This window comes from Ochotona curzoniae, unplaced genomic scaffold, assembly GCF_017591425.1.
Source record: "Ochotona curzoniae isolate NIBS_2020 unplaced genomic scaffold, NIBS_Ocur_1.0 contig_2723, whole genome shotgun sequence".
Classification (NCBI taxonomy): Eukaryota; Metazoa; Chordata; class Mammalia; order Lagomorpha; family Ochotonidae; genus Ochotona; species Ochotona curzoniae.
This window is the reverse complement of record NW_024465573.1, coordinates 11,270,855-11,298,299: the sequence shown is the minus strand read 5'-3', so window position 1 is coordinate 11,298,299 and position 27,445 is coordinate 11,270,855. Positions and strand designations below refer to the sequence as shown.

At 43.4% G+C, this 27,445-nt stretch overlaps 1 protein-coding gene across 10 annotated transcripts in view; it reads right to left on the bottom strand.

The window, feature by feature from the left end:
• Window positions 1-11,559, bottom strand: part of YAP1 (Yes1 associated transcriptional regulator) — a 119,809-nt gene extending 108,250 nt beyond the window's left edge. For 7 of the 10 annotated variants that reach the window (XM_040976850.1, XM_040976852.1, XM_040976853.1 and 4 more), the window contains exons 1-2: window positions 10,909-11,232; window positions 7,714-7,964 (exon numbers count right to left, since the gene is read on the bottom strand). In XM_040976850.1, the coding sequence (XP_040832784.1) occupies window positions 7,714-7,964; window positions 10,909-11,232 (575 nt within the window). Of the gene's footprint in view, window positions 1-7,713; window positions 7,965-10,908 lie in introns of all 10 variants that reach the window. The other 3 variants (XM_040976854.1, XM_040976856.1, XM_040976851.1) reach the window with 2 other exon arrangements.
• Window positions 11,560-27,445: the final 15,886 nt, after the last annotated feature.

The following is a 27,445-nucleotide window of genomic DNA, read 5'->3' as shown; positions in this document are numbered from 1 at the left end:
ATGGCCAAAGCTGAGCTAATCCAAAGCCAATATCCAGCAGCTTCTTCCAGATCTCCCAAAGCGAGTGCTGGGTCCAAAGGTTGTGTACTATCCTCTACTGCTTTCCCAGGTCACAAGCAGGGAGCTGGATGGGAAATGAAACAGGTAGGCTACAAACCTGGCACTTTCAAGACGAGAATTTAGCCACTGAGTCATTGTGCCAGGTCCAAATTCTTTCTTCAAAAAATTTATTTATTTGAAAGGTAGAAAGAAACAAAGAGACGTCCCCATCCACTGATTCCAAAAATGCCTCCAACTAGTGGAGCTGGGCCAGGCCCAAGCTATTACACCTGATCCAGGACTCACACACCAGAGCTGAACCCAACTGTTTAGCCACCACCTGCTGTTTCCCATGGTGAGCAGATCCAGGTACCCCATACAGGCGGCATCTTAATGACTGTGCCAAATGCCCGCCCAAAGAAATGGGGACTGTGAAGGATGAAGAAAACTCAAGAGTCAGGGTAACATATTTCATAAATATGAAACATCCTGAAGAATCAGGAGAAAAAGCACCTAAATTGAATGTTAAGTGTTCGCTACTGAGACATACAATCTAGATGTAAATGCAAATTACCGCTTTTTCTTTGTAAACCTTGCCATACTGTTTTGAAGATCAACATATGTGATACTTCCCCCCAAAAACTAAATTTCCAACTAAGTTTATACATGAGGCTACTCTAGAACCTCTTTCGCTACTTCCACCTTTCCTGAATTTCCGGATTCTTATGAACAAGTGTTACTACTATATTAGAAATTAGAAGAAATTTGTAAAATCAAATACATCAAAGAAAGAAGACAGAGGAGAGTTTTATAATTCTAAAAAAAAGAATCCCATATCCCTGCCTTAGGGGAAAAAAAAAACCCCACTTTTCATGCCAACTCCTACAAAGCAGTTCACTTTCTTCCTGAAAAGCCTGCTCCACATTACAGTCAATTCAGGATACAAAAAATTTGAAATTTAAGCAACTTTCTAGTTCATGCTTTTGTTGATGTACTTAGTAATACTCTTTTTAAAAAAAAAGGTTATAAAGTCTATAACAGATTTTTACACATGTATGAAAATCCAATCTCTAAATATACTATTGCTCAGTAAAGCCCTAATTTTGAAAATAAACAAAAAACATCACTGATTTAAGCAAGCAATTTCAAGAAGAAAGGAAGGAGTTTGTTAAGATTTATTTATTTAGGGCCCAGAGGCGTGGCTTAGTGGCTAAAATCCTCGCCCTGAATGTGCTGGGATCCCATATGGGCATCGGTTCTACTTATGGCAGCTACACTTCCCATCCAGCTCCCTGCTTGTGGCCTGGGAAGCCTTGGGACCCTGCACCCACATGGGAGACTTGGAGGAGTTTCCTGGTTCCTGGCTTCGGATCGGCACAGCATCGGCCATTGTGGTCACTTGGGGAGTGAATCACCGGACGAAAGATCTTCCTCTCTGTCTCTCCTCCTCTATGTACATCTGACTTTCCAATAAAAATAAATAAATCTTTAAAAGAAAAAAGATTTGTTTATTTAATTGAAAGAGAGTCAGGGAGAGAGATCTTCCAGCCACTGGTTCTCTCTCCAAATGGCCGCAATGGCCAGGGCTCAGCAGGGACAAAGCTGGGAGCTTATTCTGGATCTTCCACGACCTAAGCACTTGGGCCATCTTTGCTGCCTTCCCCGGCACAGAACTGGATAGGAAGTGAAACAGCTGGGACTTAAAAGATGCCATTTGGGATGCTGGCATCACAGGTAACAGCATAACCTGCTAAAGCCAACAACACCGACCCAAGAAGGAGCTTACAATGAAATGTTCTCCAACACAGTCTCAAAATCAAGACTCAACAGAAAACAAAGAGTTCAGTAACCGTAATGCACATTAAAGATGAAGTAACAGGGGCCAGGAGCAATAGTCTATTGGTTAAAGTCCTTGCCTTGCACCGCCAGGATCCCACAAGTGCTCCAGTTCATATCCCAGCTGCTCCACTTCCCACCCAGATCCCTGCTTCTGTCCTGGGGAAACAGCAGAGCATGGTCCAAAGCTTCGGGGCCCTGCACCTCTGTGGGAAACACAAAAGCAGTTCCTGGCTCTTGTCTCTGGATCAACTTAGTTCTAGCCATTGTGGCCACTTGGGAGTGGACCAACAGATGGAAGGTCTTTCTGTGTCTCCTTCTCTCTGTAAATCTGTCTTTTCAATTAGCCTAACAGCTAAAGTCCTCGCCTTGCACATACTGGGATCCTATATGGGTGCCTGTTTTAATCCCAGCAGCCCCACTTCCCATCCAGCTCCCTCCTTGTAGCCTGAGAAAGCAACCCAAAGCCTTGGGACCCTGCACCCACATGGGAGGACCTGGAAGAGACTCCAGGCTCCAGGCTCGAGATCAGCTCAGCCGCTTAAGGAGAGAATCAACGGCTGGAAGATCTTCCTGTCTCTCTTCCTCTCTGTATATCTGACTTTGCAATAAAAATAAATAAAGCTTTAAAAAAAATTAAGTAACAGCATTGAAAATACAATAAGAAAGCCACATATTCTAACAGATACTCCCATTTGCCTTACTCTGCTAATTTGCAACATTATTCAAAGAAACAATAGCTTATCACTTGATAGAGATGATTCTTTGCATGATGACATCCAAATGAGAATTACACTACTAACTACTTTTCCTCGTCTAGAATATTAAGGAGAAAGAAAGGATTACTGTGGTTTACATTAAACTTCTTTGTTTGCTTTTAGAAGGAGTCAAGTTCAAAATAAATACCAAGTGCTTCTTTGGTGGCAGTACTTGTTCCCAGGAACTCAGTGCTACAGTACTTGAACAACCAGAACCATGAAACAATTCTTCATAGAGACAGCAATGCCCCTTTCAGGACCTGAAGTTCTGATTAACCCTGGAATCAGAAGCCCTTTTGGGAAGAACTGCGTCACTTAGTAACCACGGTTATAGAACCAAACAAGTCTTTTAAGACCTCCCTTTACACAATGCTACTCAACTATTATTAAACTCTCAAGCCATAATTAATGGCTACATTATGCTATCACACAAGGCAGCAAATTAAGTTTGAGCAACCCTAAATTTTAACTGATTTTTTTAAATGACTGCACTTTGACTTGTCCTAAGCCTAAACTTCAACACACATGTTGGCAACTAACAGGCTAGGTTCCAAAAGCCATAAGGTACACAACATTACTATTTTAAACTGCAGAAAGTAAAAACACAATTTTCTACAATATCAAGAGTTTATCTCAGAGTTCCAAATTTTTTTTATGTTTTAAATATTCAAATACGATCAAGTTGATTTAAATGGTTAACATAAGAGTGTTTGGAGGAAGGGGTATTTTTGAACATTATATTTCAGAAAAAAATCAGCCCACCACCTTGCAGTTAACTGAATTTGATCCATTTAACATCTATTTTTCTAAATTAAAAAATCCTTTCTTAAAAGTTCCCACTAAAAATACTCAATATTTTTCTCAGGGAATAATTTGAGCTTTATGTGTTACTTTCTCTGCATTTCACCATCTTTGAATGTTTTCTTATTTTGCCACTGCTGAATACATTCCCCCTGGAGTTCTTCTCCCTCACCCACCAAGGCACTGATGGCCATTCTTGCCTGAGGATGGCCACCCACTGAGCAGAAGCCAGCCCTTTTTCTAAGAGCTGGGGGTGTACTTTCATCTCACCACTCAGCCTCAACAGCAAGACAAACAGGTAGCCACTGGCCCTCCCCTCAAATAGGGAAATACTTAGTAACTTGAACTGTTTAGTCAGTGTGTGTGTGTGTGTGTGTGTGTGTGTGTGTGTGTGTGTGTGTGTGTGTGTGTAGGCACGTGAACACACATACGCATGTGCTTCATAAACAACAACTGATGGCAGAATTATAATCTTGTCATTTTTTTAAAGAAAATAATTTTCGTTATCCATAATACCAAAAAAAAAAAGCATAGCTTTATTCTTTATGAAACTGCCTGCTTTTGAAACATATAATCGTATTGCAGCAAAAATACTCATTGTATGTGTTTCTATTCTTCTGGGTAAGTGGGAGTTTAAGATCAATTTTAAAACAAGAAACAGATTAATTCTTGTCTTTTCCTTGGTACATTTCTCAGCTAGTATGAATTGGAGCAATGAACACTGATTTCCAAAGGACCAGGCAGCACAAAAACAATTAACTGTTTTATGGTGACCAACAATATCTACAGGGTAAGTTAAACTTAATGTTGCAACATGACTAAGTTACCCTCTGCGTAATATCAAAAAATTTCTGAGAACAGTACCTTCTTGAACTACAGATCAAGATAACATTTATAACTTCCGACCACTACAACTTTTAATCAAATCACAGCCACATGAAACCTTGACTCTTGAAGGGCTAAAATCACTGTGGCTTGTGACTCAAACATTGTAAATGATGGAAATTGAAGAAAAGTCTTTCTCAAAAGTTACTTGCAGGACACTATTACAACACAAAATTGTACACTTCTAAAAATCACTGCAGCAAATTCCTTAAATCATACTATAAGATCTTAAATGGTATGTTTTATATTAACAAGTTCTCTGTACAGGTAATAGTTACAAGGTATCAGATTCAATAAAATAAATCTGAGAAGTAAAACACTCCTTTGTAACCAGAGATATTATAGAATACTAATTCAGGAAGTTATTCAGTAGCTTATAAAGAAATAGGAAGTTGTTGACCAAATACTTGAAGAACCATTTCCTGCAGGAAAACTACATTAAGACAACCAAAGAAAGCAATAATTCTGAGAGCTGTAAAAAGAATGAATTCTTCTTCAAGTTCAATGCACTGTGTTGGAGAAATCAGCTTCAAATGGTAAACAGAAGCTTAGTAGCACACAAATGACTAAATCTTTTTGACATACTTCATTCCCAATCCTTCCAGAATGTAAATGTGTCACCGATAAACGTGGCAAACATTACATTTCCACCATATCACTTCCCAAGATAGGATACAAGTCTTTTTCCAAAGATCCAAGGCTTAGGAAGCACTTTAAAAATACCAATGACTGCCTGACTATAATTCTCAAGTAATTATGTTGCTTTGTAACCAGAGGATTAGTCAAGTGACTTCAGGAACTCCTTCATCTATGGTCACAAGGTAGCAATTAATTATTTCAAAAGTCAACATTGAGTTTTTTCTCAAATTATATTATCTTCCATATTTTGGACCATTTACTGTCAGGGAACTTTGTGTGCAATATAAATCTCAACAAAATATTTTGTAACTTAAAAATTCATTCCAAAGAATCTAAGAATATATATATATATATATATATATATATATATATATATATATCAACATTTAACTTTCCACTACTGACAAATGTACAGTGTGTGCAATTAGTTTCAATCTTCATCCTACATCTGGCTAGCAACCATAACACCAAAATAACGTAAGGACTGATTGAAACCAGTCTAATTTTAAAGCATCAAAACAAATACAAAGATGAACTTTAACAATAGTAACCTGATACCAAAAGCTTATCATTAATCATTGACTCACAGGAAAGATTATAATCTCGCCTATCTGCTCAGGACACAAAAGTCAGTCATTTAACTGCACAGCCCACAAAAATATGGCTGCAGCTAATAACTCAGAGTGAACTGACAGTTTCACACACCTCCCAATTGTATCAAGTTCCTAAAGAAGATACTCTGTAGAAGCATGTGAACTATTCTAAGCCACGGTAACCATTTTCCACTTCCACTGCTAATATGTACCAAGTTATCCACTTTTGTTGACCAAGATCTACCTCTCTGGGAAAACATCCATTTCTGTAAAGTCTGATATGAGGAAATGCTTGCAAAATAGCTCATGTTCCTCATCATACAGTAAGCTTAACCTCAGACCCATGGGAGAGGCCCTCAAAAAAACCGTGAATGGACAACCACATTTTAACTCTCCTCTTTGCAGTTTCTTCTTTTAGAAGTCTCTCTCCTTCACTTTCATAACTTATCCTCATATGGCAAAATTGTTCTTTTGGTCTGGCTTATCCTCCTACGGTAGACACTACAGACTCTTCACCAACCCATCTGTTTTCATACATCAATATTCTTTAAGATTTCTCAAGGAAATTTACATTTTGTAAATCATTCCAAGTGTGCAAAGCAAGCACTGCCCACAAAATACATAATATCCAACCTCAGAAAACTATCCATTCAAGAAAACAGAAAGGTAAGCAGAACTCACCTACAAGCAATTATTTTAAGAGACTAAGAAGAACACAGTGTTGCTCCTTCACCTTATACTTTCAGCCGAAGCATCAACCAAAGAAAGAAGGCAAGCAGGCTATTAAGCTGTTCAAAACCTCCCCCTCCCCAGGTCAGCATGGGACCCAGCAGGGAGAGGTTCAAAAAAGTAGAGTCTTTCTTTTTCTTAACAACCTGGTTTGTTTCCACTCTTTTCCTCCTGAAGACACATCCCTCACAGCTAGCAGCTCTTTCAATCATTTACTTTGGATGTCTGCTTGAGAACAAATGATCTTGCTCATGCAGAAGAGTCTGCCAGACTCATGTGTGCTGTCCAGTCTCAGGCCCCTTATTGTTCTGGTTGAAACCTGACCCTTTGAAATGGATACCAGGACAGCAGAAAAAGAATTTTTAAAGAAGAAAAAGTTGCAGAAAGAGGCAGAGAATAGTAGGAACTTTTCCCTTGTTCTTCTCCTGTCACAAAACTTTCAACTTACATTAGAACCCATCTCAAAAGAAAATCATGATAAACACATACTGACACTCATACCACAAAGCTGCCAATTATTGCGTTATCTAACATGTTCCATTTGCCTTAGATTGTCAAGACATATCAATCAAAATCTAGATTTTTCACTTTGGTATCTCAACTTGATTACATTCTAAAATAGTTTTAAAGATCAATTTCAATTTATAATTAGTTTTAGATAACAGTTTGTATACACGTGATCCAAACAAGTCAGATAAAAATAAGGTCTCATCTGTGACTTCAAAATTAGAGAGGTTAAAATTTGAAGTACGCTTTTTCAGCTTCAGGCAGTTCTGGTAAAGACAAAAAAGCTGATAAAATTTTTTCTTCTTGTTTTTTCCCAGAGAAAAGAAGTCTGTATGGAAGACCTGATAACTCCAAAAAGAAGTTTATTAGTTGTGTACTAAAGCTTAAAATATTTTTCCCTACATTTTGAGAGAAGAAAACTGATAAATCACACCAAGTCACAGCAGAATTTTTTGAAATGTCATAATTTAAAATAATATAAAATCAGGTTTTCAAGGAAGTCCTGTTTTGGAGTTAATCTCCACCAATTAAAACAATTTTTTTTAATTAGCATTGTATATATTTCACTATTCCTATAATGTTTTAAATTTGGAGATTTTCATAGTATTGCTGGTTTCTGGCTATGCTACAAAGTCTGGCATAAACTCAAAATGAGGATATCTAAATTGTCACAAAAGACAGTGAAAAGACTGAACCAAAAATAAATCCAGCCTTCAAAACAACATCCATAGTGTTGAAAAAATTGTGGGGGGTGTATTTAGATAGCTGGTAATTTTATAACAAACCGAATCCTCAAGAAACCATGGAAGAGACAACTGATGGTGACACAAATATTAACTACAATACAAAACTAAACGCTATGTCCTGACACAACTTTTCTCTAATTTTCCAACACCCAACCACCTCTCATGGCTATTGTCACTTACTTTAAGAAGTATCTCTGACCAGAAGAAGTCTTTGCCATCTCCCAGCCTGCTGGCAGAGGAACATCATCAGGTATTTCAAAAGAAGACTGCTGAAGATGTTGAGCCGTGGGTGTTGCTGCTGGGCCAGAGACCACTCCCGTGGGGGTCAGTGTCCCGGGGGTCACAGCTCCTAACTGCAGGGAAGCCGGGGACGAATGAGCTCGGACATGCTGCGGCGTCAGGACTCCGGCTGTGCCAGCATCAGTACTAGCCTATGGAGAACAGCAAAAAGTAAAGTTAAAAAAAAAAAAAAAAAACTTTTTCCAGTCCCTTCAAACTGTTTAGCTGGAATTTCATTATAACCAAATATCTGAGTGCCAAGCCAAACTTGAACAATACTTGATATTTAGTGGAGGTTTTCAAATGTATCCTTTCAACCTGTGCTATGCTAATATGTACTTTCATAAAGGTTTGTCATTTTATCAATGCGCAGTCCATCAAAATGAATTTCTACCTACTACACCTGTACTGACCATATCTTCCATTTCTTTCAGAGACAACCAGAGCAGAAAACAAGAAATATCCCGTAAATAACAACTTCTAAGATGTTTAAAAGATCAAAGCAATGTGGTGTTTCCAAATTCTAAAATATTCCAGTTATAGACACAACCAAAAAATAACCACAAAACTGTCTCACTACATTTTAAATGTGTCCCCAACCCCCAGGCCAATTCCTTATCTTTTTTTTTTCTATGAACAAATGCCTTCAATAAAGCAATCACAAATTATACAACTTTTAGTGAATGTGACTCAGACTTGTCTAAATGTTCTTAAAAGCCATCCAGAGAGAAATGAGAAAGCAACAGTATCTATGGACCTAGAAGATAACGATGTTATCAGTTCAATTACGAAATAATCTAAGAAACTCTGCAATTACTAAAAAATCTACACTCAGTTCTGAGTTCTAATCAAGCTGGCTAGTGTAATCCTGAGCCTCAACCTCCATGAGCCTTGGTTTTCTCATTTTTAAACGCACCTTTTTGAAAACAGAAAAAAAAAAATGCCTATCCACACATACAGACACAATGGGAAAAAGAATAACTTACTCAACAGTTTCTGGGTAACAATATTTAGAAACACAGATTCGTGCTACTCAACCTAGGAGCGTCCTTTCAAATTTCTTTATTAGAATTAGGCTGATAATCAAAGCCAGAATTTGCCGATTTATACAGGAAAAGTAGAAGAAATCAGCATCGATTAAAGAAAGTATGTACTGCCGAGTTTCCAAAGTCTGAGTGAGCAAACCTTTAGCAGACACAAAAGTTAAACTCAAAGGCAGAAATCAGTTAAGAACATTAAAAACAAAGGTAAACTGTGATTACCATGCATCCATAAAGTGTTGAACATAAAGTCACGTGTATCTGCTTATTAAAGAGATATTTTTCAGTCCTTTTTCTTTATGGTTTATAGGTGCCGCAAGGTGGGAAGTTTCATCTCCCGAGTGTATTATCGGCTAGCAGCACAGCTGTGCGGCCATTCACCTACCACCCACAATGATTCCAGAAACCTACTCCCAGGGGTCCGAGGAAAAAAGCACACCCAGATCTCCCTCTTAGAAACCGACGCGTTTAAACCAAGCAGCTACAAAGTTCCCTCCTCCTCCTTAAGCCCGGTTTGTGCCATCACACTTAATGAGCTTTCCTGAGTTCCCAAATCCCTGAGTTGCGACACCAGAAAACACAACAGGCCTGCAAGTAGGAAGGGCAACGGGAGTGGGACGGCAACTCTTCCCCCTCACTCAACTCAAAGCTCAAGTAGGCTAACTACGTCGCAGCATTTGGAAAACCAATTAGCCATTTGGGCAAACTTCCGATGCTGAAGTTTAGCCTGAAGCAAGTTGGGGGGGCGAGGGGGCCGTCGCGGGAGAAAGGGGTGGGTGGGTGGGGGAGAATGCTACAGGAGACAAATCTGCTGGGATCTATCGGAACGCGAACTCGTTAACAGTTTCACTTCAATGATGAATCAAGCTGGCAAAGTAATCGAACGTCGTGTGCGTAGAAAAGCAGCCATGTTCATATCCACAATAAGCATTAAAAAGCAATGGCGATCGTAGAATTAGTCATCGCTTCCCAAACATTAACTTTTAATCACAGTTGAAGTAGGCAGGACTCGGCCTATGAGTCAACCTGCAGTGTATTATCAAAGGCTGTGTGTTAAACCCTCGGTACTGTAAAGCGCAACTCAGTTCCTGCGCAACGTACAGATGTGGCTAGTTTCAAAGCATTTCAGTAGACTGTAAATAATAGGCTGCAATTGGGAAACCAACACGTGAAACTACCAAGTTTGATAAGCGCGAGCCTGCCCGAGTTCCAAGGCGCAAGGCAGGCGCACAGTTGAAAGGACTCATAAACAACTTCCAGGAAAGTGTGGGCAGGGGCAGCCAGAGCCCTGGACTCTGAAAGCGCCTGGGCCGCGAGGAAAATAAATGCAAGGGGGTGGGGAGGGGGGAGAATAGAGGGAGCGGGAGGAGGTGGGGGGAGAAAGAGCAAGCAAACTAAATGGACCGGTTCAACCCCCACCCCTAATCAACACTGGAAAACAAGAGAACAATTATTTGACTCCCCAGGAGACTGAAGTGGACCGAGGGGCCCCCGGGGAGGAAAAAGGGGGGGCCCGGGGCTCCACTTCACCCAGCCGGCGGCCGCGGGCGACTCCCCCCACGCACATGCCAGAGCGCCCCCTCCCCCCGGCCGCCGCGCCAGCGAAGGTGCGGAGCGCGGCGGCGCGCGCATTGTGCAAGCCCACCGCGGCCCGGCCGGCTCCCCACCCCCTTCCTGCCTCCCCACCTCCCGACCACTCCCGCCAACCTCCCGGGAGCCCCGGGAAGAAAGAAAGAAAGAAAAAGGAAGAAGGGGGTGGGAGGAGGGGAGAAGCTTGCCCCCCCCCCCGCGCACACACACACTCCCGCGGCTGCAGCCGCAGAGACCAACTCCCAGGGGAAAAGCAAATCTCGGCCCCGGACTCCCGGAGCACTGGGGGAGCCGAGAGCCGCGGCCCGGCGGGCGTCCCCGGGTCCTCCCCTTCGCCGCCAGACCCCCCACGCCCGTCGGGCTCCCGGGACCCCCTCCCCTGGGCAGAGCCCGCGGCCGCGGCTCCCGAGCGCCCCCCCAGTCCCGGGGCCCGCCCGACGGGGAGAGGGGCAAGAGGCGAGGTTACCTGTCGGGAGTGCGATTTGGGCTCCGGAGGCTTGAAGAAGGAATCGGGCAGCTTCCGGAGCCTCATGGGCACCGTCTGGGGCACGTTGGCCGTCTTGGGGTTCATGACCGCGTTGAAGAGTGCCTCCAGGTCGGTCTCCGAGTCCCCCCGGACGTGCACGATCTGGTGCCCCGCCGGAGGGGCCTGGGGCGCCGCCTGGGACGCTTGGGGTGCCGGCTGTCCGGGCCCGGACGACGGGCCTTGCCCCTGAGGGGGCTGCGCGGGCGGCTGCCCTTGGCCCTGGGGAGCCGGCTGAGGCGGCGGCTGCTGCTGCGCGGGATCCATGGCTGCTGCCTCCCCCAACGCGCACCCCCTGACCAGGCGGGCGAGGGCTCCGCCGGGACGCCCCGGCTCCACGGGCCGAGACGGGAGAAGCGACGAGTGCGGCGGGCTGGGCGGCGCTGCGCGGCGGGAGCGACGCTGTCCTCGCTCTCAGGGCCGGGGGGCTGCGCCGTGGCCCCGCATCCCCCGCCTCGGCGCCTCCGCCCCCGCCCTGCGCCCGGGCTCCGCTGGTCTGGCGGCGGCGCCTCGGGAGGGGCTGCCAGAAACTCGGACCTGCGGCGCCTCAGAACTTTTTTTTCCCCTCCTCTCTCCCTTCAACTCCCTTGACGGAGGCCGGACAGCTAGCTTGCCTTTCCCCTCCCCCCTTTCTCTTTTATTTCCTTTTCTTGTTCCTTCCTTCCTCTCTTTCTTTTCCCCCGGCGGCGGCTGCGCCCGACTGAGACGGAAACTCGCCTCAGACGCCAAAACTAAAGTTGAGAGAAGCGCCCGCCCGAGCCTCTGGCCGGCTCCGCCTCCTCCCGGCTCTTCCTTCCTCTGCGCGCCCGCCCGCACTGAATCTTCGGCCGGCCGCCCGCCCGCTGAGGAAAACTTTCCCCGGCCAAGTTACCACATTCCTGCAGACTCCGGCCTGCGCCGGCGCACGTGACCAGCTCGCCCTGCCCCCGCGGCCCCGACCCGAGCTCCCGCAGCTCCAGGCGGGTCGGAACGCCGGTCTGCACGGAGCGCGGCCGGAGCGGTGCAGAAAGTCCTCCCGCGCTCGCCTGCACCTACCGAACCAGCCAAGGCCCAAAGAGCTGGAAGAGGTGGAAATCCGTTTACACCCCCCCCCACCCTGGCGGAATGCTCTCTTGCGCATAATTGAGCTTAAAAATAGATAACATTAATAGGCACCGATTTTAGTAAAGATCCTTTGGGGGGAGGGGTGCGTAACTTGATTTTTTCAAAAATTTTTCCTTATTCCAGCATGCATAAGTGCACTTGAAAGGGATAAAAGCTGACAAATAAGTGGTTGAAGCTGAGTGTGAAGTTCTGTGAATGTATTTTACTAAGTAACAAAAGCATTTCTTTTTTTTAAAAAAAGTGAAAATCAGGGACCAGTATTATGGCAAAGGGGGTAAAAACCCAGCCCGCACCCATGTAGGGTGCATCCCACATGGCTGCTGCTTGGTGGCCCAGCTGCTTCACCTCCCATCCAACTCTGTTAATGACCTGGGAAAACGACAGAAAGTGGCCCCGTGTTGGGGCCCCTGCATCTAGAGACACCCGGTTGAAGCTGGTTCCTTCCTGTCTGGCTCTGCCATTGCAGCCAGCAAATGGAAGCATGCTCCTCTCCTCCACCCTTCCCTGTCCTCCCCAGCACTTTCAAATGAATCTTAAAAAAAGAAGGAGTGGATGGGTACATCACAGGGTGAGCCTCCTATGTGAACACCTCTTGCAGCCCTGGCTGGCTCCACTCCCATGCCAGCCTCCTGCCAGTGTGCCTAGCAAAGCAGAAAAAGGCCCAATTGCTTGGACAACTGGATGAAGCCCTTGGTCTTGGGTCGAGCCCCAGCTATTGGCCATTTGAGGTGTTGAACCAGCTGATGGAAAACCTCTCTAACCGTCATTTCCTCCCTTTCTAACTCTGCTTTATTTCTAACTTCCTTTCTGGACTTACTTATTTTTATTGGGAAGACAGATTTACAGAGAGCAGGAGAAAGATCTTCCACTGGCTGGTTCATTCCCTAAATGGCCACAACGGTCAAAACTGAGCCAATCTGAAAACAGGAGCTTCTTCTGGGTGTCCCACACAGGTGCACCCTCCATTGCTTCCCTAGGCCATAAGCAGGGAGCTGAATTGGAAGTGTGGCAGCCAAAACACAAACTGGTGCTTGCAAGGAGAGGAGTAGACAATTAAGTCATTGTGCTGGGCCTTCACTCTGCTTTTCTCAAGACATTTTAAGTGAAAATTTATAACTTTTTGCAGTACTTAGTGTGGCAACTCAGTCACTGGAAACTTGAACACAGAATATCATCACTTCACTTTGCGTCTTTCATCTGCCAAGAACTGGGGGCCTGACCTCTCAGCCCTTCGGCCAACACAAAGCTGGACTCGCTAAGTGAGGCCCAGGCGCCCCTCCCTGTGTGACAATGTCACATCAGTAAGGAATCCATTTGAAATCTTTTCAAACAGTGAAGATCTTAAGTCTATACATTCTGGTAACGTTGAGATTTAAGTCGCATACTGTAAAATTTACCCATGTAAGCAATTAATTTTTTTTTTTTTTTAATTTGTGGGGTTGTGTAACATCTCTGGAAGTCCACTAGCTCATTCTAAATAAATCTGGCTTCAGCTTTTGAAGATTCTGTCTGTAATTCCAGTGAAACAGGGGTATAGCTAGGATTAAGTAAAGGAAAAGGCCTCTGGGCAAACAAGATAATCTTTTCCTCTAGCCAAGACATGCCCAGAACAACTCCAAAGAAAAGTCCCCCAATGTGATGTGGGGGGTTGTGTCGGGGAAACAGGCATCAGACACTGAGCAGCTCCTCTAGACTCCCACCGTGCTGGCTGGATAAACAAACCCGAGTCAAGGATACCCAAGACTGCTTCTTCAATGTCCCCATCCAGCCTACTGCCCTCTTCCCCCACCAAGTAGCACATGCATTTAACCACAGAACTTGCAGTTACAGAATTTCAGCGCTCAGTTTCTAATCCCACCATGTGTGGCTGTGAGACTGGACTATTTATTTAATAATCCTTAATGCTGACACCTGCCTCACGTTGAGGCATGAATTGAGTCAAGGACTATGACGGATTTAGCCGTGGTTTTGACATATAATGAGCTCTGTATTAAAGTCAGCTATCACCATTGCCCCATGTGCACAGATGCCTTCAGAGGCGGAGACATGAATTTTCTAAGCACAGCCCATGGAACTCTGTGACAGTCTCTCCCATCCTCACATTCAATAACCAAGCACAAACTACGTATGAAGAACCCTAACCTGCAGTGGGCATGTGACAAGAGTGGTTAAAATACTTCCTGTGAGGTGCGCACCCCATGCTGGAGTGCCTGGGTTCAGGTTCTGGGTTCCCTCCCAATTCCAGCTTCGTGTTATGGCAGGCCCCTGGAGGCAGCAGGCAACGGCAAGTAATTGGGTCCCTGACCTTGTGAGACACCTGGATTGAATTCCTGGTTCCTGGCCTTAGCCAGGTCGAGCCCTAGGTGATGTAGGCTTGGAGGAGTAAGCAAACACATTCTCACTACCTCCTTCCTTCCCGCCTTATCTACCTATCTGCGTCTTTTCTATCTCTACCTTTCAAATAAGACACACTTTTTAAAAAAATGTTATAACTTCAACTGAAGGAAAAGTTTAAGAACCAAAGCAATTTCTGAATTCATGGAGTTGTGATGAAATCGGTCTGTTATCTAGAGCATTTACTGCTAAGAACAGTATAATTAAAAGGCTCAAGATACAGCACAGGTGGCTTTGTTCAATACTGTTCCACCTGTCATTAAACTGAGAACAGAATTATGTGGATAAGTGGACAGAAAGGCCCTTTCGAGTGATTCCTGTGTTCTGTAAGCACCTTTGTAACAGCAACCAAGATTGTATAACCTACTAATCTTTACAAAATTTCAGACAGTATCGTTTATGCAGGAAGTCCATTGGAAAGGAATAAAAGCATACAGCCAATCTTTGACCCTTCTCCTCCTCTGCTGAGCCTCTCTTGCAGCAATTATTGCTTTAAGTCACCTTGAGAGGGGCGGCGCCTTCTTCACACTCCATTTCCTGGATTGTTTTCAGTGTCCTCTTTGATCACTATCTCAGACACTAGTCTTAAATTCCTCAACTTCTTAACTACAATGGACATGCGTATCTACTTCACCTAAACTACACCCTGTTCTCATCCAGAAATACCCCAATTTTGAAATCAAGCTACATTGTATCATTCTTTGGTGGTCTTTCATTACTCACACTTCATTTACCATTCTCTACAATCTGTCATTCCCTTCTCTTTTCACTTGTGCTGTGGTTTGAATGTGTTCTTCCAAAATTAACACAGACTTGTGGACTCTGGAGTCACCCATTAGACAACGTCATCGGCTCCACCTGCTGAGAGGTGTGGTGCCCACTGTGAACAAAAGCCCTGACAGTCTCCCCATCAACCAGTAGGAAAAACCTCCTGCCCCTACAAGTCTTTCACTCCTCAGACACATTGTTGGGAAGGGCAATCCACATGATACAGCTTGTTAATAAAGACTTCACACTTTGGTTCACCCTTCTACTCAACACATCTAGAACTGAGCTCTTTTACTGCGACTCTGCTCTACCACCACCATACGATATATGTGATTTTTTATTTTTTCAATTTATTTATTTTTTTTAAAGATTTTATTTAATTTATTTATTTATTTTTGGAAAGGCAGATATGCAGAGAGGAGGAAAGACAGAGAGAAAAATCATCTCTCCATCCTATGATTCAATCGCCAAGTGACCACAACGGCCGGTGCTACGCTGATCCGAAGCCAGGAGCCAAGAGCTTCTTCCAGGTCTCCCACGTGGGGGCAGGGTCCCAAGCTTTGGGCCATCTTCAACTGCTTTCCCAGACTCCAAGAAGGGAGCTGGATAGGAAGTGGGGCTGCCGGGGTTAGAACTGGCACCCATATGGGAGCCTGGCACATTCAAGGTAAGGACTTTAGCAGGTAGGCCATGGCACCGGGTCCTATGTGATTTTTTAAGGATTATTTATTTTAAAGGCCGAATGAAAAAGAGAGGGACAAAAATACATACTTGGTAGCATATTCATGTTATAATGGATTTCAACATGGGAAATCTTAAATTTTTATCAAAAGTTGATGTCAAATTTTATAATAAATTATTTTTCAGGGCTAACATGACAATGCAGTGAGCCAAGATGCCAACTTTTAGGGTCCCACACTGGATCACTAGTTTAAGTTCCAGCTGTCTCACTCTGACCGTGTTCCCTGCTAACGAAGGTGGGAAGGCAGCGGGAGATGGCTCAAGTGCTTGAACGCTCACCACCCACACGTTAGACCCAGGTGAAGGTCTCGGATCCTGGCTTCAGCCTGGTCCAGATCCTACTGCTGCAGTGATTTGGGGAGTGAACCAACAGATAAAAGCTCTCTTACCCTCTTTGTCTGTCTCTCCCTCTATATATAACTCTGTGTTTGAGATAAATGTGTTTTTTTTTTTAATTTTCAGATCTCTTAAGAGGTTCAGATTTATGTATTAATAACTGTAACTATTGTTTTGACATATACTTATCTTCCATGTGAGTGTGGCATTAAACAGTAAATTTCCTGTGAAAAGTTGATATACCAGACTCTAAAAGTGCTTCTTAATACTGAGCTTCTCTCTTCTTTATCTGAAATACTTAGTGTTCTAATAAACAGGGAGTAGCAGGCTACTAGTCTAAGAATCCTTCATAAACTTGAATGTAACGATTACAATTTCCCTTAGTCTTTTTTCCAAGCAATCTCAATTCCTTAACCTCTGTGCAATCTTGTTCAACTCTTTAATCAACTTCTTGTAGTTCTCTGCATGTTCTCTAAGTACTCTATGCTCTCCTGTTGTAAATATAACAAGTATAATCTAAAGCATTACATATTATACCTACTTGTTTAAAATTTGTTAAGATTTTCTGTAGCAAGTGTATAATTTAACATTGAAAGATCTATTTGGGCCCAGTGCAATAGTGTAATGGTTAAGGTCTTCGCCTTGAAAACGCCGGGATTCCATATGGGCTCCGGTTCTAATCCCGGCAGCTCTACTTCCCATCCAGCTCCCTGCTTGTGGCCAAGGAAAGCAGTCGAGGACGGCCCAAAGTCTTGGGACCCTGCACCTGCGTGGGAGACCTGGAGGAGGTTCCTGGTTCCTGGCTTTGGATTGGCACAGCACCGGCCAATGTTGTCACTTGGGAAGTGAATCATCGGACGGAAGATCTTTTTCTCAGTCTCTTCTCTTTGTACATCTGCCTTTTCAATAAAATAAATAAATCTTTTTTTAAAAAAAGATCTATTTTGTTTCATAAAGTCAAAATTGTAACTTTAAAGCATTTATTCTCTTTTTATTTAAAAGGCAGAAAGAAAGAGATGGATTTTCCAAATATAACAGCCAGGACTTGATCAAGCCAAAGTCAGGAGCCACAACTCATTGCAGGTCTCCCGAGTAGGAGTCAGGGATCCAAGTCCTTGAGCCATCACCTGCTGCTTTGCAGGATGTGCAGTAGTAGGAAGGTAGATCAGAAGTAGAACGGCTGCAACTCAAACCAGGCCTTTGATATGGGTGTGGATTGCCCAAACAGCAATTAAAAGATTTTGTTTATTTGAAAGGCTGAGATAGAGATAAAAAAAAAATCTTCTATCTGCTGGTTCACTCCCCAAACTGCTGAAATAGTCAGGGCTGGGCTAGGTCAAAGCCAGGAACTGCAGCCCATAGGCAGTGGTTTAACCTGTTATGCCACAGTGCCTGCCACCCAACTGTTTTTAAAGATTTATTTTTATTGGCCAGTAGGATTTACAAAGAGGAGGAGAGACAGAGAGAAAGATCTTCAGTTTGCTGATTTACTCCCTAAACGGCTGCAATGGCCAGAGCTGTGCTGATTCGAACCAGGAGCCAGGAGCCTCTTGTAGATGTCACACACGGGTACAGGGTCCCAAGTCATTGGGCCGTCCTCTGCTGCTTTCCCAGACCACAGGCAGGGAGCTGGATGGGAAGCGGGGCTGCCGGGATTAGAACCGGTACGCATGTGGGAACCCAGCGAGTGAGAGGTGAGGACTTCAGCCATTAGGCAATCATGCTGGGTCTTCAATTTTGAACTTTTATAATATGTGTAGAAATTAATTTTGCTAAATTAGAACATTATTTTATAACTAGCCACATGTAAATTAAAATTCAGTTCCTTAGTCACACTAGATTTCAAGTGTTTAACAGTCACACCTGTGCTCAATAACTACAGTTTTAGCAGATATGGAACAGCCTTCTCAACTGCAGAAATGCCTGTCAGGCAGTGCTGGGTTAATTACTTTGCCCAAGGCCATACAACTCCTTAGTGGTACAGCCAGAACGTCCAGTTCCTGGTCTAGACATAGCCTACCGTGTTATCTAGTGTCTTTACAAAAGACAAAATATGAGAGACCGTTCTGTAATATATAAATATTCAATAAGTTTAGGTACAAAACATTTGTGTTGGGCATAAATTCTGATATTAAGATTTTAAAAAGAGAATTACTTAAGGTAAGATTGCAGCCTATATGGAAAATGCCTGGGTAGGGCTCTGTCACCTTTTCCCTTCTGGCCCCTAGCTGTGTGTGTGTGTGTGTGTGTGTGTGTGTGTGACTGAAATGCCTTCAGTCCCTTTGACCTTCCCTGGGACATCAGAGACTTCTCATCTCACACTTCCATTTCTGCAGTCAGATCCTGGCTGCCCTCCCAGGTTCCATCCAGCCTTTCCTACTCCCATCAGTCACCTACAGTTCTACATCCTTTTCCCTGAAGAGTCTTTATTCTCCTTTCTTGCCCATTCAAAACTGTAGTAGACTTGCCCTGTATTTTGTACTCTAAAAACCATGACGAAAAAATTCATAGTGACTTTCACTGGCATGAGAACTATACTTTCCTCAACACATCCTAATACTTGGAACTGTTTTATGCCATTTCTGTTTCTGGATAGCAAAGACTTCAATTCACTGTTGCCTTTTTATTTCACAAGATTGTTTCCTGTTGGCTATTTTAAGTAGAACTGTTCTAGAAGATCAAAACCTGGGGTCTGAGAATCATCCTTGATTCCTCAATCAAACCTATTAGTAATTAACATCAGCTTCAGGTTGAAGAACACATCTGGAGTACATCCACTTCCCTCCAAATATTTCCTTTATTAAAACTGTCATGATAAAGCACCACAGACCAGGCTTAAACACCAGCAATGTATGTTCCCACAGTCCTGGAGGCTGGACGCCTGCGACTGGGTTGGTTTCTTCTGGGACTTCTCCTTAGCTTGGAAAAGACTGTCTACCTGTTATTCTTTCGTCCTCAAAATCAGTGTGTGACATCCTTTTTTCTTTTTTCCTTTAAGGAGTTTTTATTTACCTGGGAGTTAGAGAACATCTATTTCCTGGTTCATTCTCAAATGCCTATAACAGAGTGGACCAGGCTGAAGCCAGGAGCTGGCAACTGAATCCAGGCCTATTGTATTGTACAAGTAGCAGGAAATAAATTGTTTCAACCATTACTGCTGCCTTTAGGTCTGTATCAGCAGCAACTTGGAGTCAGGAATAAGAACTAGGGGCTAGCATCATGCAGCAGTGTGTTCTAGCTGCTGCACCTCTGTCCAACTTTCTGCTAGTGGCTTGTGCCTCTCATGTGAAAGACCAGGGTGGAATTCCAAGCTCCTGCCTTCATCCTGGTCCAGCTGTGGCCACGGCAGCCATCTGGGGAGTGAACTGGCAGATCAAAAGTATTTCTGTGTCTCTATCCCTCCCTCTTTAAAGCCATTTAAATAAAATTCATCTTAAAAAAAATAGAAGAGCAGAGTCAGGTATCAGCTCAGCTACTGTGAAATGAGATACAAGTGTCTTAACTGCTAGGACAAACACCTGTACCTGTCTTTTTTTTTTCAAGATTTATTTTTATTATTTTTTTATTGGAAAGGCAGATATACAGAGAGGAGAGACAGAGAGGAAGATCTTCCATCCGATGATTCACTCCCCAAGTGAGCACAATGGCCGATGCTATGCCGATCCAAAGCCAGGAGCCTCTTCCAGGTCTCCCACGCAGGTGCAGGGTCCCAAAGCTTTGGGCCGTCCTCAACTGCCTTCCCGGGCCACAGGCAGGGAGCTGGAAGGGAAGCGGGGCTGCTGGGATAGAACAGGCACCCATATGGGATCCCGGGCGTGCAAGGCGAGGACCTTAACTACTGCACCACCTCGCTGGGCCCTACCTGTCTTTTTTTGTTGCTGTTTTAAGATCTATGTATATATTTGAAAGTTAAGGTGAGTAGGAGGAGAATGAGAGCAAGAGCAAAAGAGAGAGAGAGAAAATTCCATTTATTGATTCAATCACTAAACGGACACAGTGGCCAGACCTGGACCAGGTTGAAGCCAGAAGTCAAGAACTCCATACTCTTCTGGATGAGTGGCGGGGGCCCAAGCACCTGAGCCATCACCCACATTTCCCAGGCACATTAGCAGGGAGCTGGATCATAAGTGGTACAGCCAGAATTGAAATTTGCATTATAATATAGGATGCAAGCAGCACAGGCATCAGCTCGAGTCATTGGGCCATAACCTCTTATCTTTTTTTTTAAAATGCCCTTCAATATTCTTCAAAGAAGCTTTTCATTATAGATCATAATTACTGACTCCCTAAGGACATGGCAGTATGTTTGAACTTACTGTTCTTTCTTTTAAGATGCTAGACTAAAAAAAAAAAGATGCTGGGCTATCTGACATTGTCTGTACCAGAAATGTTGGGGCACCCTTAAATAATAGACTGATGGAATTCTGACTCCTTATGGAGGACTATACTATTGTAGCAACATGGGGAAAATCTGTCAGGGGATGGGAGTTTGTAGGGGATCCCAGTCTATATGAAACTGTACCATAAAATTCAAAAATTCAAAATAAAAATTTAGCAAAAAAGATTTATTTGAGAGGCAGAGCTATATAAAGATTTGTTTATTTTTATTACAAAGTCAGATACACAGAGAGGAGCAGAGACAGAGAGGAAGATCTTCCGTCTGATGATTCACTCCCCAAGTGAGCGCAACGGCTGGTGCTGTGCTGATCCGAAGCTGGGAACCAGGAACCTCTTCCACCAGGTCTCCCACATGGGTGCAGGGTCCCAAGGCTTTGGGCCGTCCTCGACTGCTTTCCCAGGCCAGAAGCAGGGAGCTGGATGGGAAGTGGAGCTGCTGGGATTAGAACCGGCACCCATATGGGATCCTGGTGCGTTCAAGGCTAGGCCACACCACCAGGCCCAGAGGCAGAGCTATATAAAGAGAAGGATAGGTGTGAGAGAAAGAGAGAGGAAGAGAGAGGAGAAAAGGCTTCCATCAGCTTGTTCACTGATAAAATATAAGGATTCCCTTTGGGTCTTCCATGTGGGTGCAGAGTTCCAAGTATTGGGCTATTTTGCACTGTTTGCCCCAGTGCATTAACAGGGAGCTGGGTCAGATGTGGGGCAGCCAGGACTTCAACCAGTGCCCATATGGGATGCTAGCATAGCAGGCATTTGCTTAATCTACTAAGGTGCAATGCTAGCTGCACTTACATTTATTAAGAAAGCATTTTTAAACATAGCGGTTTATTTTGCAATAAATATGTGAATAAAAGATACCACTGAGTAGAAATTATTCTGGATGCTTTTTAAAAAAAAAAAAGATTTATTTATTTGTATTACAAAGTCAGATATACAGAAAGGAGGAAAGACAGAGAGAGATCATCCATCTGATGATTCATTGCCCAAGTGACCGCAATGGCTGGTGCTGTGCTGATCTGAGCCAGGAGCCTGGAACTCTTCCAGGTCTCCCATGCACGTGCAGGGTCTCAAGGCTTATGGGCCATCCTCGACTGCTTTCGCAGGCCACAAGCAGGGAGCTAAATGGGAAGTGGAGCTGCTAGGATTAGAACTGGTGCCCATATGGGATCCTGGCGCGTTGAAGGCGAGGGCTTTAGCCACTAGGCCACCGCACTGAGCCCCAATTCTGGATGCTTTACTCCTTCCTGTTTCACCACACAACTTTCTAATAGCCAAACAAATTTTTAAAAGTAAGGAATATAATGTACAGAGTCCTAGTGTCTGTTAAAATAAGTCTAGGTTATGTTTTTTTCCTCTGAGAGAGAGATAACATACAAAGTAATGTTAAGTTTCACCCTGATTCAAACCCAGGTTAACCTACCTATCAAAATGATCTTTAACAGGTGTGCCAATTCAGGAGATTGAAGACTTCCATTAAGGCTGTCACGTGTACCCCTCAATAGAGTGTACCAGTTAACAATACCGAATGACACAGAATACAGCTTTTAGTAGTAATGAATGCAGCTTTGATTGTAAGAGCCAGCATAGTTCCTAGTCTTTTATTCTTTCCCGTGTTCTTCTGGTTTTGGTTATTATTTTCTCCTTCTTTCCTTAAAAAAAAGTCCAGGTCAGTGGCTTAGAGGCTGAAATCAATGCCGTGCAACCACTAGGATGCTATATGGATGCCAGTTCGTGGCCCAGGTGATCCTCTTTTGATCCAGCTCCGCGCCAATGGCCTCAGAAAGCAATAGAGGATGGTCCATAGCCTTGGAATATCTTCCTCTCTGTCTCTCCTTCTTTCCAGTAAAAATAAATCTTAAAAAAAGATAGAAGTGATTCTCAACACCAACACTGCCCACCACAATCAACGCACAAGTACAAATGTACACATCAATGCTTGACCCCATAAAGAAGCTAGAGTGATTAAAACAATACTATTTCACATTCATCGATTTGAATACTACACGTTTGACAATTGCTAAAGGTTGGGTCTTAAAGTGTTTAAGTAGGGACCCGGCATGATAGCCTAGTGGCTAAATCCTTGCCTTGCATGTGCTGGGATTCCATATGGGTGCCAGTATGAGTCTCAGCTTCTCCACTTCCCATTCAGCTCTCTGTTTCTGACCTGGAAAAACAACAGAGGATGCCCAAAGCTGTAGCACCTTGCTCCCCTGTGGGAGAGCCAGAAGAAGCTCCTGACTCCTAGCTTTGTAACAGCTCAGCTCTTGCTATTGTGGCCATTTGGGGTGTGAGCCAGTGAATGGAAGATCTTTCTCTGTCTCTCCTCTCTCCTCTCTCCTGCTTTTCCAATAAAAATAAATCTTAAAAAAAAAAAAAAAGAATCCTGCATATATAAAACCAAATGAAAAAAAGTTTTGAAATAGGAATTCTTCCATCATTGGAGGTAGCATAAATGGATATAAAGATTTTAGAGAATGATTTTTTGATACCTATTAAGGCTGAGTACACCTTGCAATCCTCCAGTTTTGAAAGATGAAAGTCCAGAGAATATTCCTCAGGAAGACCTGTGTAAGGATCCTTATGTCTGCACTGTTCAGACTACCAAAATGTCTCACGTTAAGGGGATGAGTGAATATAGCAAGATATACAGGGAGGAGAGACAGAACGATCTTCTGTCCATTGATTCACTCCCTAAGCAGCTGCAGTGGCCAGAGCTGAGCCGATCTGAAGATAGGAGCCCGGAGCTTCTTCCAGAAGGTCTCCCACGCTGGTGCAGGGTCCCAAGGCTTTGGTCTGTCCTGGACTGCTTTCCCAGGCCACAGGCAGGGAGCTGGATGGGTAGCAGGGCTGCTGCGACACAAACTAGTGCCCATATGAGATCCTGCTACATTCAAGGCAATGACTTTAGCCACTAGACTATAGTGCCAGGCCCTAATTTGTTAAACATTTTAACAATGTAACTGCTATAAGAGGAAGACTGGGTAACCTTTAGAAAATGTAAGGTTCTGGGCCCGGCGCGTGGTGGCGCAGTGGTTAAGGTCCTTGCCTTTGCACGCCCAGGATCCTTCTAATCCCAGCAGCCCCGCTTCCCATCCAGCTCCCTGCTTGTGGCCTGGGAAAGCAGTCGAGGACGGCCCAAAGCTTTGGAACCCTGCACCCGCGTGGGAGACCTGGAAGAGGCTCCTGGCTTCAGATCGGCATAGCATCGGCCGTTGTGCTCACTTGGGGAGTGAATCATCGGACGGAAGATCTTCCTCTCTGTCTCTCCTCTCTGTATATCCGCCTTTCCAATAAAAATAAAAAATAAATCTTAAAAAAAAAAAGAAAATGTAAGATTTTAGGTTTCTTTGTGAATAAACTCATGCAAATAAAAATTTAATCTTCACTTTTGTCTTTCTTTAGGGTACCTTTACCTTTCCTTATTCTTTCTTTCTTTATAAATTTTTCCTAATAGGGCTCTCATCCAGAGGATCCTTTCAGATCCTCTTAAATCTTTCAGCAATTACAGTCTCAACCAGACTTCAAGTTCTCTGAGAATAATTTACTGTTTTTCTTCTATTGTGCCCAACATAATTATGGGCATTAGAATATAAGCTTCCTAATACAGAACCTTTTCTTTTTGTCATTGCCATTATTTGTAAAGCCTAAAAAGTGGCCACCACCACCAACAGGGTCATCAATAAATATTTGTGGAAAGAACGGTTGAGATTAACTCTTTGCACAAACTGATTAACTAGACAGTCTTCTATAAACGCCCCAGCTGGGTTTTAGAAGTTTCAGGCTCATTGCTAAAGTTCTAAGAAGCGACGACTGGATTGGAACACAAATGACAGGCCCATCAATCTGAACCCAAGGGGAAGTGCAGAGCTAGGGACTTCCCCACTCTCACCACAACTTCCGGCCACAGTGCCCACTTCCTGATCCTCAGTGCCTCAAATACCCAATATCACGTAATTCACCCAGGCTGCTAACCCTTCACCAGCGTTTTTATTTATTTATTTTTCCTGATGAGCACTTCATTGTCACATACTGTAGGAAACCCAAAGAGGTTTTCTTTGCTATAAGCTCAGTTAATTCTGTGCTTTGACTGACAATGATTGCAATCGATTTAATTACATTATTTAATAGACTTTTTTTTAATCCCAATCCATCATTGCCAGACTAATCTCTCTAGAATATCACTATTGTTCTGCTGCAACACCTACTCAAAACTTACCCATCATGCACTTAAAACATTAAAATGTCTTAGCTTTGCACTGAAAACCCTCCGTGACTAGGTTCCCTCTAACTGATCTTCATTGTTTTTAGTTAGTAGCTACTTCTGTTACTCTCTGGTCCCTCCAAACCACCATGTGGTCTTTTTTTTGCATCTTTTTTTTTTTTTTGCCTCATGAGACTGAAATGTACCAAATTCTCCCTCCTTCAGCCTAAGGCTCCTCTAATTTATAAGTTACAATTCTTTGAGACACTTTCCTTAAGCAACATTTGAAATTTCCAAAGAATGTTCTCAAGTTACAGAAAGTCTGCCGTCACATGATCAGTTATCCTACTCTAATCTTTCTAGTCTGAGTTGGTCACATCTCACTTTTGCAAATTTGGTTTCCATAGGCTGCTGCTGGTCTCCAGGGACAGTTTTGCCACAGGCAGGCTCCCAGGCTGTATCTCTAAGCCAACACTGTCCAGCCAAATCTAGACCATAATTGTTCACAAAATGTAACAAAAGGCACTGGAAACTTCAGATCTCATTATGACAGCTCCTAGAGTCTACCAGTGTGCCTGCAGAGTATCCATGCTTGCAGACCTTGGCCACTGACCCTTCCCTTTCACTCTGCATTGCCAAAAGTCACACTTCCAGGGCCCAGCTTCTGCCCCTCAAACAGATGCTGGCTTTTAGAAGGTGAATATGTACTCAGTGTCATGCAGGTACCAAACAATGTTAGGCATGGGAGATGCAAGACTAAGTGAAATAGACAGTTGGTGTTTTCATGAAAAATAGATGATTAAACAAATTACTATACGCAGTTGGGCAAATCATTCCCAGTGCGCAAAGTGCTGCAGAAAAAGTACTTGACCTCCAACATTGTGTAAGGACAGGAAGGATGGACAAACCAATCTGTAGAAAAGCAATTCTGATTTTAAGAAAACTTCCATAAAGAAAAATCCTGATAGATCTTTGCAAATTATTTATTTTAAAAAGGTTTAGTTATGGGACCTGGAACAGTAGCCTAGCAGCTAAAGTCCTCATGTCGTATGCACCAGGATCCTATATGGCCGCCGGTTCTAATCCCAAAGGCCCTGCTTCCCATCCAACTCCCTGCTTGTGGCCTGGGAAAGCAGTCAGGCTCCTGGCTCCTGGCTTCAGACTGACTCAGCTCCAGCCATTGTGGTCACTTAGGGAGTGAACCATTGGATGGAGTTTCTTCCTCTGTGTTTCTCCTCCTCTCTGTATATCAGCCTTTCCAATAAAAATAAATGAATCTTAAAAAAAAAAAAAACAGGCATCAACAGCCCAATCCAAATTCTTTGTCACTACTCCATTTCTCCACAAGGAAAACTGCATAAACACAGATGAGCTGTTAAAATGATCTTCTCAAAATAGAATAATCTGTCCTCAAAGGTACATTCTACGAGAACCTTCACAGCAGAGAAAAAAGAGCTGATGGTTCTGCAGTATCAGCTTCTGCAGTATCTTTGTCTCCCACTTTTATCCCAGTTCCAGACTCTGACTCCCCTGTTGCCTTAGGCTCTCCCTTGAGCAACTCTCCTTTGCACTGCTGAAAGCCTCTGTCACCTTGCACAGAATCCAGACCAAGCCTTTCCTAGAGCTTGTTTACAGTGACCATCCCCATTTTTAAATTCATGTAACAGCCATTGTCTGGAGCTGACTTTAACAGGTTACCTTTGGTACTGGATTCATTGTAAATATGTATTGCCCCTAGTGAATTACAGAGACTATTAAAAGACTTGGAATTCAGACAGGCTCACTAATCAACTGACTGAGAGGGTCCTCATAGCCTAGGGTATCGCATGGTATGTAGAAAGGCTGGTAGCAAATAAGCACTTTAGTTCTTGATTTTATATTTTTATATAATTTTTAAAATTCCATAGTTATTATTCATTGACTATTCTTAATGCAAAAATGTAAAATATGAAATACTTTGAACCTGAATCTTTTTTGTTGCTTAAACTAAGTGACTGGTCTTATTCTAAACCCAGTATGTTTCTCAATTATCAAATTTTGGATTAGGGATGTACAATCATTTAAGTCTATGCAAGTGTTCCCAAATCAGGAAAACTTGATGTCTGTAACATTTCTGTTCATCAACATTTCAGGAAAGGGGTATATAACCCGTGTAACCATACCTGGAAAGCGGCTATTCATTCATCAGACATATAATGTGCCAAAGCATTGTGTAAGGGATTAGAGTAAAACAAACTTACTTCTAGGCCTTATATCCCAAGAGCTGTCTTCCAGATTAAAATCCAGGCATAAACTGAATTTTACCATCCTCATCCTTACAACACAGAAACCCCATGTTCCAAACTCATCCCTCCTCAAGGTCTCGTATTTCCCACAGTTTGTCCATCGCCACCTATGGAATACAAATCAATTAGCTTTTCCATTAAAACATTTAAACTATATGCTCATGCTATCACTTTAATGAACAACAGAACTAAACAACCTGTTTCTCCTTCTTTGTTCACTAAATAATTCCATCAGGGCAACTATCTGCTT